Raw genomic sequence first — 15419 nt, forward strand, 5'->3', positions numbered from 1 at the left:
ATAAAAGAGACTTCTATTTATTGATTTTGAAGTGCCTTAAAATTTATATAGATCGAGGGTATATTGATGTTGGAGGAATTCAATTAAAAGAGGACAATCCAAATAATTTAGAAATATAAATATGTGTCTCATTTTTAAATACTATATTGTCTACAATGTGTATGTGATCTACTTGATCTCGATCAAGAGAAATATAGAAACAAAAACAAAGTAGAAATTAAAATAATTTTTTTTTTTTTGTAGTTGACACTCAAGTCTTGCGGTTTTTATAATTGTAATACATGCAAGAAGTTATATTGATTCAAATTGACTTAGAGGTTGTCCAAATATATAATCTTCATGCATTTATTCTATAACACTTGCCTAAATCTGGATGGTTCAATATGAGTATATATGAATTTTAATGGACGGTCCTATTTTAATCTACGCATGCCATCTTATTCTTACAACCATAAAATGAATCGATGAAAAGAATTGTGCTAAAAACATGTTAGTTTAGAAATTGTGCTAAATACTTTTTCCTCCCACTTAGAATTGTACTAAAAACTTTCTAAATTAAATTAAAAAAAGACAAAAATTATTAAATAAAAATTGTTGATGCTCATTTGTCAAAATAAATTTTAGAAATTATTAAAACCGTAGATGTTAAAATATATTTACATATATTTAGAAAATATAATCACACATATATTTAAACATATTTACACACAACTAAAATTCACCAACAATTCAAAAATTATTAATTTAATTTACATAATAATATAACTTTTTGGATAAATTAACTACATATTCTAAAAGAATGTTTACGTTACGGCTGAAAATAAAATAGTGGAATATTTATAAGAATAAGATGACATTTTTTTAAGCAAATAAGAAGATGACACATGTTAAATCTTAAATTCATCTATAAGACTTTCTTTACCTTAACCAAAATTCAAATATATAAAATCTTCGTCCAAACTTATATATTGACAACAATAAATATTCAAGTTTATATAATATAATAAGAAAATAAATGTTCAAGAAAATATTAAATAAGAGGGACAAAAACTAACAATAATTTTGAAGAAACACAAACCTCACCAAGAAAAAGAAAAACAAACCAAAAACAAAAGGACCAAGCAAAAAAAAAAAAAGTGAATCAAACAATAGACTAAAAAATTGGGACTAATAAAGTTGGAATAAAATTTCACCAAGTGAATAAGTGAGAATAAACTCCAAGAAAACGAGAGATGAGTAAGTAGATAAGCTATTTGGAACCTTAAATTGCATAGAACGTAGTAAGCAAAATATGCTATTTGATACATAATTTTCAAAAAATGAGAACACGTGGAATAAATAGTCAAAGCCACCATATATGAATCATATTCTATAATCAAAACTTTTTTTAACATTTCTCATGAGCAATATTGTCTACAAGTATAATTAGGTATGCCTCCAACTCTTATTGAAAATAATAAAATAAGGGATACATCAAAAATAAAAAATAAAGTGACATTTGACTATAAAATTGCAACTCATATAAAGAAAACTAAAATCTTATATTATTACACTAATAAAATAAAAAATGATACATCCTTTCAAATTTATGAAATATTATAAGAGATCTATTACATTAAAATGTAAACAAACTACGATATAAATTAATAAAAAATCTAATATTTCTAAACAACTTTTTTTTTACTCATATACTAATATTAAATATAATCATATTTTAAAATAATATCTATTATTTAACTATATGTGATTATAGTTATCGCAATTATTATTTTTTATTTATAAAAATATTTTAATTTTATATTTTAATCAAACCCGTGCAACGCACGGGTTTATCCCTAGTAATAATAAAACAATTAAAGATCACAACTGCTCAGTTCTTCTCTTGAATCCCTTTGGCAAAAATAATTGTGGAAACACGCTGAGGCACAACGATTGGGCGATGAAAACCTACATAAGACTTAAGATAGTGGCACGTTGGGTCAAAGACTTTTATTTTCTATATTTTGTGTCCAATATTATCGAAGAAAGAAGCATATATATGAATGTCATCAGATTTTCAGAAGAAAAGAGGGAAGTTTTTTTCTTCCTGAGCAAGGGAGAGATTATTATAAAGACTTGAAATATTGCACAGTTGTTGTACCCAAAAAAAAATTGCACAACCATTAGATTAAACTCTTTTAAAACTTTAGATTGTTTTTTTTTATCAACTAAAAAAAAACTTTAGATTGTTTTAAAGTCAGACAATTTGATTTTTTTCATTTATGTAACTCGATACAACTTGTTGCTTAATTTTAAATTCGTTTAGTTTGGCCTCGTAACTTATTTAAGTTAACGCAACTTTTCCTTAATAGATTAATATGATGGTAAATTTTGAGACGAACCACCATTATGGTCCTTAAAAGTGTATTTTGATGTCAAATAATTTTTGTTAGTTATTTTGGTCACGAAATCTATTTTTAGCTGGTCAATTTAGTCCTCAAATTTATTTGTTGTTGGTCATTAATTTTTTTGGTAAAGTGGTTGTTAAAGTTCTTGTCAATCGACTCAAAAAGGTCCTAGAAAAGATAATTGTATTTCTGATAACCAGACAATATCTGTACACAACAATAATAACATGAATTTTCAATAATATATAAGATGATTTTCAATTTTTTTAAAAAACTTACATTAATGATCTATATGATATAAACTTTCTATTTAGCGATAAATTTAGTAAAATTCGTATTAGTTATAGAATTATTGAAAGTGGTGCAGCGTGCAGAACTTACTGCAATGGTGCACCATAGACGTAGCCTTCAAACACATATGCTCTCACGATAATAAAACTCCAAAACAATACCAATGGCTTTAAGAATCAATAAACCATGTCAATAACATCGCATCAAGCACCATAAGAAGAAAAGAAACAGACTCAGATTGAAAAAAAAAAGTAGAAAATATAATTGGATTTTATTTTTTAATAGGGTTATGCTAAACAATGCTTCGGAGCACTAGTCAAACATACTAAAAATTGAAATCAAAGATAAAATTAATACTAGTATTGATAAGATAACTTTTTATACTTTCAATAAATTGAATACACTTTATCAAAAAAATAAATTGAATGCACAATTTCCAAGATAGAATTTCTTTATGGAGAATGTTAACTTGTGCCCTTAAGGGCACATGTTAAGAAGATAAATGTGGAAAACATTTATTGAACTTATGGTGTATTCAATTATCTAGACATTAAATTATTTGTATCATTAAATGCTATATTTCTATTTTTAGGTAGCTTAACATGTGCCCTTAGGGCACAAGTTAACATGACCCTTTCTTTATTTATATGTTTAACTAGTGCACTTAAAACTTATTTAACCTGCTTTTAATATAAAATTTATAATTTTTAACCAATGCACTCTGCGTTTGATCCATTAAAGTGTAAGTATTAGACATAACAACACAAACCAGAACAGCACAACACATGGTAGAACATAATAGAACAAACTTTTATGATTTTGGACAATTTTTTGTCTTATATGATATTTGGTGAACAAAATAGTATTTTGATATTTTAAACAACTTGTACTTGGGACAAAAAGTTGTGCTGAGGTTATTTAGGGACAAAAAGTTGTGCTGAGGTTATTTAGGGACAAAAATTTCTGTTTTGTTCTTGTCTCTTGCCTTCCAATTTGTCCTGTCCCTGAAGCAGTTTTACAATAAAAAACACCCGGGTATTGATTAGCAAAACTTTTTTTCTTCATAATGTGTATTAGTTAATTTAATTTAATTTGCAGTAGCACTTTGCTACTCTTTTTTTTTTTTTTAAAAAAATAATTTAATTTTTGGGTAAATAGAGTTTTACCCCCTGCAAAATAGGCGAATTTTGCTTTACCCCTGCAAATTTTTTTTTTGGATTACCCCCTGTAATGTGAAAATTCCATCATTTACCCCCCTGACTGCACAACTAGCAGATGACTTGGACAAAATCTTGACGTGGCATGCCTAGGTGGCACGTGACCGGAACATGCTTACGTGGCCTTTAATTATTTTGAATTTTTTTATAAAAACAAAATTCTTTCATATTCATCCTTCATCATTATCTTCTTCAAACTCATCCTTCATCATCATCCTTATAAAAAAATATTTATCATTCATCATCATTCATCAAATACATCTTCTCAAATCCAAACAAATATTTATCATTCATCATCAACTTCTTCAAACTCATCTTCTCAAACCCAAAACAAAACCACAACATAACTCCTTCATATTCTCTAACACCCCTACCTAAAAAATTCATCAAACCCTTATCTTACTTTTGATAACCCAGAGAAAAAAAATTCTCATCCTAATTCATTAATTCTTCCTCCCACCGTACATGGTACACCACTAACCCCGACCCCTTGTGTTTATGTGTATTCATTATGTGTATTCATTATAATAACAACCACCACTATCATGTCACAACAACCAGGAAAAGAATTCAGAAACCCAAAATTCATCTTTCACTGACAACGAGACAAAACCCAGAAGAAGAAAATATAACCCAAACTGTCTCCTTCAAGAACCTCAACACATAAATTGAATTGGGCATATTCATCAAACAACAACACAAGAACAGCAACAACAACACACACACAACCCAGAAATTTCTTCTAACACGGATCAAGAGAGAGAGATCAATAGATTGATAGATAGATGGAAAACAACAACACAAGAACATCGACAACACACATAGAACCGAAAACCCTGAAATTTCTTTTAACACGGTCACACGGATCAAGATCGAGAGAGAATGATACAGAGATTTGCAGAATTGCATTTCTGGGTTCTGGATTTGCGGTTTGGGGAGGAGTTGAGGACGACGGGGATGGGTTTGATGCGGTGATGAATAGAAAAGCAGGTTTCGGTTCTGCACTCGTGAATTTGGTTTTATTTTGAGGTGTTGGAGAAGATGAATACGCGATTTAGGTTTCAGAATATTTTTTTAACAAAAATTAATAATTACACAATTGGCTTTTAAAAATAAATATAAAACAATTTAATTCCATGTGTAAGTGCCACGTCTTGTAAGTTATCCAGTCAGACGCCTTGTTGTGAACCCAGGGGGGTAATTGAAGGAATCTTAACATTACAAGGGGGTAATCCAAAAAAAAAAATTGCAGGAGGGTAAAACAAAATTTGCCTATTTTGCAGGGGGTAAAACCCTATTTACCTTTAATTTTTTTACTTTGGTGTCTTAAATATAATCGATCATTGTTATTCCATAATGTTAATTACTTATTAGTATATTATTATTACTAGTCCCACACCCGTGCCCGTGCGATGCACGGGTGTTATGCGGTATTTTATATTATAATGTTGAAAAATCATTCGTATAAATTGAAACAATAAATATTATAAAAATTATAATAATAACATCAACAGCAACAAAATAATAATAATAATAATAATAATAATAATAATAAAAAAAGTAATGTAAATATAAGATATATATTAAAGATGTGTTTATACATTTCAAAATGAGTACAATGGATTATATTGCATCTACCAAAAATATACAATTGACGTCAATGTGTGCTATATAATTTTTTTTTTATTCTTCATAATATATGATATTTAATTAACTTACTCTAAATCTTCTAAAGTTAGGTCCATTAACTTTTTAATATTTTCATCTTTAGGTTCTCTTTGATATCACTTCTTTCAATCACATGCCAAATAACATCTAAAAAAATTAAAATAGAGACATATTATTTAGATTAAAATATCAATCAATATATGAGATTTAAAATTAAAACGAAAGCAAATAATTATTACCAACTATATTTTTTCTTCTTCAGTTGAATTCAAAATATCTTGGAATGACATAAAATCAAAATGGTTCAATGGAATGTGTGGAGCATCGATCTTGGTAAATGTAGTAGTAAACATGCAATTCAGCTTATACTTATGTGATGTAATTTTATACTTATCACTTCCTCCAACCAATATATTTTCAACCTTATATGTTGATCCTTCTCCAACTATTTTTTTTATCTTTGACACCAAACTCTTTCCCACAGTAGCAAGAATCTTATCGTACTGGATGATCAAAGTAAAAAAAAAGAAAAAGTCAATAATAAAAAAAAATCAATAGAGATTTTGTGAAAATGTGAGAAGTATATCAAGATAGTTCATCACCTTTTCATCAACAAACAACATATTCATAGACGTAACCTCAGTTGGTTTGTATTTGTTTGTTACATTCCACACATGAACTATTCGAACTTTCAACTTTAGATTTGCTTTTCCAGCTACTATAGCGGACATAAGAGTGTAGATAGGAGCCATGGTTTGAAAGAGTGTTTTTTTTTTAACTAAAAACTAAACTCAATAGAAATGTATGCATGACTAAAGAAGCAACTGATATGCTACTTATATATACCTATATGTATATGATAACAACCGATCAAAGAGAATGAGTGGGGATCATCGAAATTGAATGAAATATGATAATGATAATGGTTATACATTTCAATCTCATAACCTATAACTATTTTCATAACCTTATCAAAATATTTATCATGTGTGAAAGATGAAGAAATGCTTAGAAGGATTGACACATTTATATAGGAACCAATTAACTGTGCAAATGTTGTGAACTGTTGAATATAATTATTAGGGAAAATGAAGAGAAATCATGAGGAAGTGAGAGTTACATGATTGTGTGACCTTATGCATCATATCATATGGATAGCCAAGGGTCAAGCAAAATTGTTTTTAGATTTTATCCTCTTGTACGTGTAACAATATATTATTTTGATTAGTATATTGGATATTGGAGAGATATAATTCTTTATTATTTATTATGGTATATGAACAGTAGATAGAGATGACAATAGTATAAAAACAAAAAAAAAATATAGATGACAACGATATAATATAAGGAAGTGATGTGACATTATTGAATGATTTAATTGAATGTAAATGGCTGACGTGAATTAGAGTTGAGATGAGTACTAGGAGAACTATCTGATATTTATATTTTAATGCATTAACTATGGAACATGTATGATGAAAATGGATGGATTTTTTTTGCAACTAATGAAATATATGGTGAGTAAGTAGTAAAGTGTGGCTCTTTAGTATAAGTTCCTCATGTTTTAATGTGGACAATATGAAAAGTCATCTATATAAATGTAGGTATATAAAAAGTAGATAGAGTCTAGAGATGATAATGATGTAAAGAGAAGTGATGTGGCATTGTAAGTGGCTGACTTGGCTAAATGAAAAAAATTCATTGGTTTAAGTGAATTAGGGTTTACATAGATAGTAGGAGAACTATCTAGGAATTATATATATAGATTATAACATATTATTTTACCATGTCTTTATAATGTTAATATTAATAGAATTTTTTACAATTGCAATTTGAATGTAAAAAAAATCAATCTAAATTAAACTGCATCAAATTGGATAAAATCATAATTTTTTCAATAAATAATCCAAATTGAACCGATTTGCATTTTGTTATTATTTTGGATTGGGCCAAGGCCCTTATTCACCCTGCTCGGCCCAAATGAGGTTGGCCCATAATAACGCGCCAAACATCCAACAGACGCGAACATAACAGACAATGCCCATAACGTCTGCTGTCGGGACTAATGAATTTTAGTGTTGATCATATTCCATTGAAGGCCATTGTCCCATCTACTATATATTGATTGTGATTCCACATTTTCCACCTTCATTGTGTTTCCGCGTTGTGACATATATATATATATATAGGGGTTTTCTAACTTAGACCCTAGTTAGGTCTAAGTTAGCAAGGTGCACCTTTTGAGTTGGACAAAAATACCCATTTTTTTTTTTTTGAAACAATAGAGCAACTGGGGCATGTATGTAATTTGCATCATAAAAATACCCTTTTTTTTTTTTTGAAACAATAGAACAACTATTACATTTTTTAAATTTCTTCCAAATTTCGACCTCATTTTACGTGCGAATCGAACGCCGATTTCAAAAACTAATACCGGAAACCTTTGTAAAATTGAAAAACGATCAAAATCCATATAAGGAATGTCGAGTTTCGTTGAGTATTGAGGGAGATCGAACCGGGTCAAAAACCGGGTCGCACGACCCGTTTCTGCATAAAACGGGTGGGAGGGACGATGAACAGTGCGCGTCGCCCACGCCCACTCTCACCGGCGGCGCGTGGGGGCGCGTGCGGCCTCAGAGATGCTCTATTTGTTTTTTATTTTTTCATAATAAAATAGTAGATAATATTCTGGAAATTTTGGTATATTGTATGAAATTTTTGGAGACCCGAAACTATTTTTAGTTAATTAAATGAGTAAAAAGGTAATTAAAAATATTATAATTCCATAAACATTTTCCAAAATTTTATGTAAAGTACTATGAATTATTTAGAACCCTCTTGTGTACCTCACTCTCCCTAGTTCAAGTCATGAAATTATTTTCACAAATTCCGCCGATTATTTAAAACCATTTAACAAATAATAATAATAATTTCATAGATTTGTACTCTGAAACCAATTGTGTTTTTATTTGTTTCTAATAAAATATTAGATAATATTCTGGAACTTTTGGTATATTTTATGAAATTTTTTGAGACCTGAAACTATTTTTCGTTAATTAAATGAGATAAAACGGTAATTAAAAACTATTGTTTGCTTCTGAAACCATTTAGCTGGAAGAATGGTTTCAGAGAGTTATACTGTGAAACCATTCTAGCAGTAAAATGGTTTCAGAAGCAAACAATTAAAAATCAACTCCCCTGAAACCATTCTATCAGTAAAATGGTTTCAAAGTACAACGCTCTGAAACCATTGTACCAGCTAAATGGTTTCATAATGGTTTCAGAAGCAAACAATTAAGAAATTACTCACTGAAACCATTCTACCAGTAAAATGGTTTCAGAGAGTTATACTGTGAAACCATTCTACCAGCTAAATGGTTTCACAGTATTATATAAAGATAATTAAAGGTAGTGAAAAATTGAGTTTTTTTTTTTGTGTCCAAATCAAACGAACCAAGTCTCTATTTGTAGACAAAAAAAAATTATGAATTTTGGTATAAAAATAAAAAAATAAAAAATTAATTTACAACGAAATAATTGAGTTTAAAGTATTAAATGAAAAAAAAAACACGCCAACCACCCAGCAGTTGACACGTGTCCTGCTTTTTTAAAATGAAATTTTCTCTCTCCAGGCGCAGATCTAGTGTGGTGCACGCGCTGGCTTATCATGGAGATGGATGATCTGGACTGTCTGATTGATCCGACAGCCATGATGAGATCATCTCTTGGCCGTCTGATGGAAATCAACGGTCTGTAACGGTGGTCCTGCGGTAGGCGCGCGACACTGGATCAGCGCCAATATGTTTTTTTTTTTTTTAAAAAAGAAATGGTATTTTTGTCAAACTCAAAAGGTGCACCTTGCTAATTTAGACCCAACTGGGTCTAAATTAGCATATATATATATATATATATACCTTTCGATAAAGTTTCAAAGACTATTATGATTAACAGAAATTAGATTCAAGGACTTTAAAGTTTTTTTTAATGATTCAAAACCTACTAAAATAACGAGTGATACTTTCACGGATTAAATTGTTTACTCGATTATCTTCAATAAAAATAGTAGAAGAAATCCCAATAAAACAAAACAAAAATAGAAAAGGTAAAATCTAAAATGTGCCCAAAGACACATGATAAGCAACTTACTTCCTCTAGACAAAAAAAAAAAAATCCTCCAGACACAAATATAAGAAAAAATGCACATTTTAGATTCATTGAATAACAAATGTATCTGGAGTATAATATAGACTAGATACATCTGTTAATTTAATGAATCTAAAAAATGTATTTTTGCTTATATTATCCGGAGGGAATAATATGAAAAATTTCTTCTCTAAGATTGTTGTAGTATTTCACTTTTGGATTCCTTAACGTCTGCTGTTAGCAGGATCCAAATAAAAAAAGGGTCTTGTTAACATGTGCATATAGAGCACATGTTAGGATATCTTAATATAGAAATTCAACATTTAATTATACAAAAAATTTAATGCTTGAAAGGTTAAAATGTACAAATTTTAAAACATAATTTCTATTTTTAATTCCTTAATATGTACTATATGTGCACATCTTAACGTAAAAAAATACTCAGAAACGTTGACTCCGTAAGTTGCGATTAAAAGGAATCTTTTTGTGAAGTAATCGGTGACAAAAAAAATGTGTCAGAGAAGTGTGGTGAGTTCAAAATTAAGCACATGCGTTAATGTGTTCCGATACCAAACTGTACGAAACATATGGGGTTTTGTTTCGTAGCGAATGCACGGGTTAATCGTGTGCCTACTTACTTAACTTTATTAAGTCACTTTTCGTGGCAGTGTTTGCATACCACTAAATACTGTGTCTGCGGCAAGATATTTTAATTGGTTCCAACTGTAGCTCATTACAGTATATTGAATCATATGATCATAACTAAATATCTTTTCGATATTAATTATAAACAAATATTTATTTTTCAGATTAAATAATTAATGTATTTAAGTTTTTAATATATGAAAATTTTTACTATTTTTAATAACTTATGTATTTACTATCATTAGTTAGTCCAGTGATGATTGACACTAAACTTGATAGAGAGAATAATTGTTCGATCGTTCGCAACTGCGGTTGAGAAGTGGTTGAAATCACTTAATGACATAACTAATCATCGAACTAGATTAGACGACGGTCAAGTGAGTTGGATACTGGTGGTGAAATAAAACTAATATATATTTAAAAAGTAATTTTTTTCTTTATATTAAAGACCATAATATTAAATAATATATATACAAGTTATGTAGTGAATATCAAAAGACAACATATATTTATAATTAAAATCTATATAATGTGAGTTTTTAATATTTTATCATTTCATCTGTGTATAAAAAAAATTTGAATGGTATTTTTTAAAAGACTATTGATTTTGATGAGTGCTGACATGTTATAAATTTGTGAGGTGATCAAACATCTACGTATGAAAAATTGAAAATCATCCAATACTATAATGTATATATGCAATATGATCATCCAATCAATTATATTTCCTCCGACTTTATTTATAAGTAAAAGTTGTTTTTTAGATTTATTGAAAAACCAATGTATTTAGCCTATATTTAAGCTAGATACATTAGATTTTTAATGAATTTAAAAAATAACTTTTGCTTATAAATAAGATCGGAGGGAGTACGACTATAATGTATATATCCAATATGCCTCCCACTTGTCTTGTTTCCCTCTAGATTCTACTAATATTGCATATATATTTCTCCCTCCTCCCCCTTCATCTTCATCCATATCCATATTCACTATAGTAGTATTCTCTTCTCTTTTTATCATCTTTATTTTTTATCTTTAATTTTCCTTCAATGGATCAACTTTATCCTATAGCTACTAATGCTTCTCTAGTTTTTTCACTCATCACTTTGATCATCGCCTTAATATTAATAATTTTTTTTAGTACAACTTTTTCATCTCTCACATGTTTTCACAAATTTATGAGTAGTAGTGTCTTTTGTAATTGTGAAATTTGCCAAGCTTATCTCACTTCAAGTTGGTCAAAAGATTTCAACAATCTTTGTGATTGGTATACTCATCTCCTAAAAAAATCACCAACAAAAACCATTCATATACACGTCCTACAAAACATAATCACCGCAAATCATGAAAACGTTGAGTACATACTCAAAACAAAATTCGAAAACTACCCAAAAGGAAAACCCTTTTCAACAATCCTAGGTGATTTTCTTGGTCGTGGTATTTTCAACGTGGATGGCGATTTATGGAAATTTCAAAAGAAGATGGTAAGTTTAGAGCTCAATAAACACTCCATAAGATCTTTTGCCTTTGAAGTTGTAAACAATGAAATCCAACTTCGTCTCATCCCTCTACTTCAAATCCAAAGCGAAGTCGCTTTGGATTTACAAGACGTTTTCAAAAGATTTTCTTTTGATAGTATTTGTAGATTTTCTTTTGGTTTAGACCCTAAGTGTTTAGAAAAATCCTTACCCATGTCAGATTTCGCTATTTCATTCGATTTAGCATCAAAATTATCCGCGGAAAGAGCTATGGTTGTGTCACCAATAATTTGGAAGATCAAAAGATTTTTCAACATGGGTAGTGAAAAAGAGCTCAAAAAAAGTATAACCATGATTAATATGTTAGCCAAAGTTGTTATAAAGCAAAAAAGAAAAATGGGATTACAAGATCACAAAGATTTGTTATCAAGATTCATGAGTACTACAATTCATGATGACATGTTTCTTAGAGACATAGTCATAAGTTTCTTATTGGCCGGTCGCGACACCGTCGCATCATCACTCACAAGTTTCTTTTGGCTGTTAGCGAAAAATCCGGAAGTTGAGTCAGAAATTTTGTTAGAGGCAGAAAGAGTAATTGGACCATATGATAAAAATAATAATAATAACTTAGGTGTGACAAATTTTGAACAACTTAGTAAATTGCATTATTTACATGCAGCAGCACATGAAAGTATGAGACTTTATCCACCAATCCAATTTGATTCAAAGTTTTGTTTGGTGGATGATGTTTTAATGGATGGTACAAAAGTGAAGAATGGTACTAGGGTTACATATCATCCATATGCAATGGGTAGGTTAGAGGAATTGTGGGGTCAAGATTGTTTAGAGTTTAAGCCACAAAGGTGGTTGAAAGATGGTATTTTTCAACCTCAAAATCAATTCAAGTACCCTATTTTTCAAGCTGGATTAAGGGTTTGTATTGGTAAAGAAATGGCTTTAATGGAACTTAAAAGTGTGGCAATTTGTTTACTTAGAAAGTTTCATATTGAATTGGCAGATACTCCAATGTTTCATGGTAATCATCCGAGATTCTCTCCTGGACTCACTGCCACTTTTGCTTTTGGTCTTCCTGTGTTTGTTCATGAAAGAGGAACCAATTAATAAAGTGCAATAGTACTATGTATTGTGTGTATATATGAAGCTTGTCCTTATGCAAACAACCAAAATTTGTAGTAGTATGTAAGATGTTAGATATGGGAACTTCATATGTGTGTATGGTCCATATTGTTTGAAGATTAATTATGTGAGATAATATTGCAATTTACTTACTACTCTATTTATCTTACATGCCGCATTAAAAATATTTATTTGTCTTATTTTTAATTTTTTCCGGAAAAAAGCTTTGAGCATTTTTTTATGGTTTAATATACATTTTTAGTCTCTTATGTTTATTTTATGTTTTAAGTTGATCCAAGTTTCAAGTTGGTCATTTATCTTTTCTGCCGTTCAATTAGTTAGTCCATTCCGTCAAACTTTTTACTATTACCGTTAAATTTGGACACATGGCATATGTCCAAGTGTGGTTTCTTTTTATTGGTTCATTTGATTTGAGCTATTGAACCGAACAGAGTTGTTTGTGAACTTTAATCCTATACAAAGAGAGCAAACCAATACATAAAACAATATAAAATGCAGAAAAAAAACAAGGTACGTATACGAAAATACAAAGAGAGCAAGTGATTAATGAGGAAAACTTTAAAGACTGGGTTGTGAGTAAAGATTGGATTAATAATGAATAATGAGGAAAACAATATAAAATGCAGAGAGAACAAGGTATATTGTTGCACCACTAATAAACAAAATGTGTCGGTGGGTTCTTTAATTATTAGGGTACAAACCTGCACTTTTTTTTTAAGCAAATGTTGAATTACAAGGAATAGAAAGGATATACTCAACTCTTACGATTCAAAAACAACATTCTTAGAGCATCCACAATGGAGTACTTCAACTTTGAGTACTTAAATGAGTCCTAGATGGATACATTACTAATTTATTATTTTTTAATAAGGGTCTTGCTAACGAGTGCTCCTAGGGCACTCTTTAAGCATTCTATTTAAAGAAATTTTTTATTCACAAAATGAAACACTACAATTTCCAATGTATTGACTTTACATACTCCCATAAAAATTCTATAAAAACTTACTATTTAACGTCTTAAACAGTGCTCCAGGGGCACTAGTTAGCATTTGCCTTTTAATAATAGTACCTAATAGGTACTCAACCCCTCCAATGGAGCATTTCTTAAAAAGTTCTAAAATTGGTCCCATCAATAATTCCACATCATTACAATAACTTATTATTTAATTATATATTTTATAATATAAATTGATTGAATGATAAAATTACAAAATTAATATGTACTATTTTTTTATAATTCGAAAAATAATTAAAATTCAAAATTTAATTTAAAATAATATTGCCAAATTTTAAGAATTACATAATTAAAAAATAATTTAAAATTGTATCTATATGCCAATTACGCACCGGGACACATACAATTGCGAATCGAGATTGAAGCACTCCAAATGCACGCTCTACGTCCTTTCTTGTTGCTTCTTGATGTTGGGTAAACAATTTTCTTTTATCTCTTGTGGCATTGGAATTGTCTTGACAAGTGTACCCCATTGTGGATAAATATCACCGGGTAAATAATACTCCATATTATATTGGGTTCTATTTACCGAATATTGCACCAACGTCTATATGGTTGGCATTAAAATTTTTTTAGAGGCATGCCAATTCAAAAATTGTGCTTTTGTGATGTAAAAAAAAATTTGTGTTTTTGTACCATTAATTCAAATTGAATATATAAAATAAAGTGGGCTCATGAAAAGAATATTTTAATGAAAAATAAGGTGGATCCAAGATGAGAGAGTTCTTATTTTAGAAGTAGTACCTAATAGGTACTCAAATGAGTGGTACTCCAATGGTAATACCTAATAAGTACCATAAGTACCTAATAAGTACTACACCATTGGAGATGGTCTTAGATGCATTGAAAGCAAACTATAAAAGATTGCTACATCAATCGAAAAAATATAAATTGACATTACTACCTACTCGGGATAATTGTTACAATTTGACTGTGTGCACTATTCATACAAGCTACTTTGACAATTTTTTTATTAATGTATAAAGATAAATATTAAAATATGAGATTTTGTTAGATTTGTCTCGATAAGTACTATCAAAATATCAAATTTTCATAATTTTTAACAATACACAACTTAAGATATTAATGAGCAAAATTGTGCATTGACAAGTGTACAGTAATAAAATGTGACAATTATTTTGGGACGGAGGAAGTAACACATATAATTAAATTATATTAAAATACACATTATTCAATCATTTTTTCTTTATACTTTTTTCAAAACTATGTGTATAATAATAAAAAGACCATGCAAGTATTTCTCACTTCAACTATTATTCTTACCTGCCACGTGATGATATCTGCTAACTTTTTCTCCTTTTTAGTTACTTTTTGGTGATTCTGTTTTTTCTTTCCCGTGTAATTTTTTTTATCTAAATAAGTTGATAATTTAATATAAAAAGTAACATCATTT

General features: G+C 29.3%; 1 protein-coding gene across 1 annotated transcript; it reads left to right on the forward strand.

Moving 5' to 3' along the window:
- The first annotated feature begins 11318 nt into the window (after positions 1-11318).
- LOC123903215 (cytochrome P450 94C1-like) lies at positions 11319-13117 on the forward strand. The gene has a single exon (XM_045953142.1). It carries the CDS (start codon positions 11401-11403, stop codon positions 12952-12954), a length of 1554 nt encoding a protein of 517 aa, XP_045809098.1. The 5' UTR covers positions 11319-11400; the 3' UTR covers positions 12955-13117.
- Positions 13118-15419: the final 2302 nt, after the last annotated feature.

The sequence above is a fragment of the Trifolium pratense genome, linkage group LG1, assembly GCF_020283565.1.
Source record: "Trifolium pratense cultivar HEN17-A07 linkage group LG1, ARS_RC_1.1, whole genome shotgun sequence".
Lineage (NCBI taxonomy): Eukaryota > Viridiplantae > Streptophyta > Magnoliopsida > Fabales > Fabaceae > Trifolium > Trifolium pratense.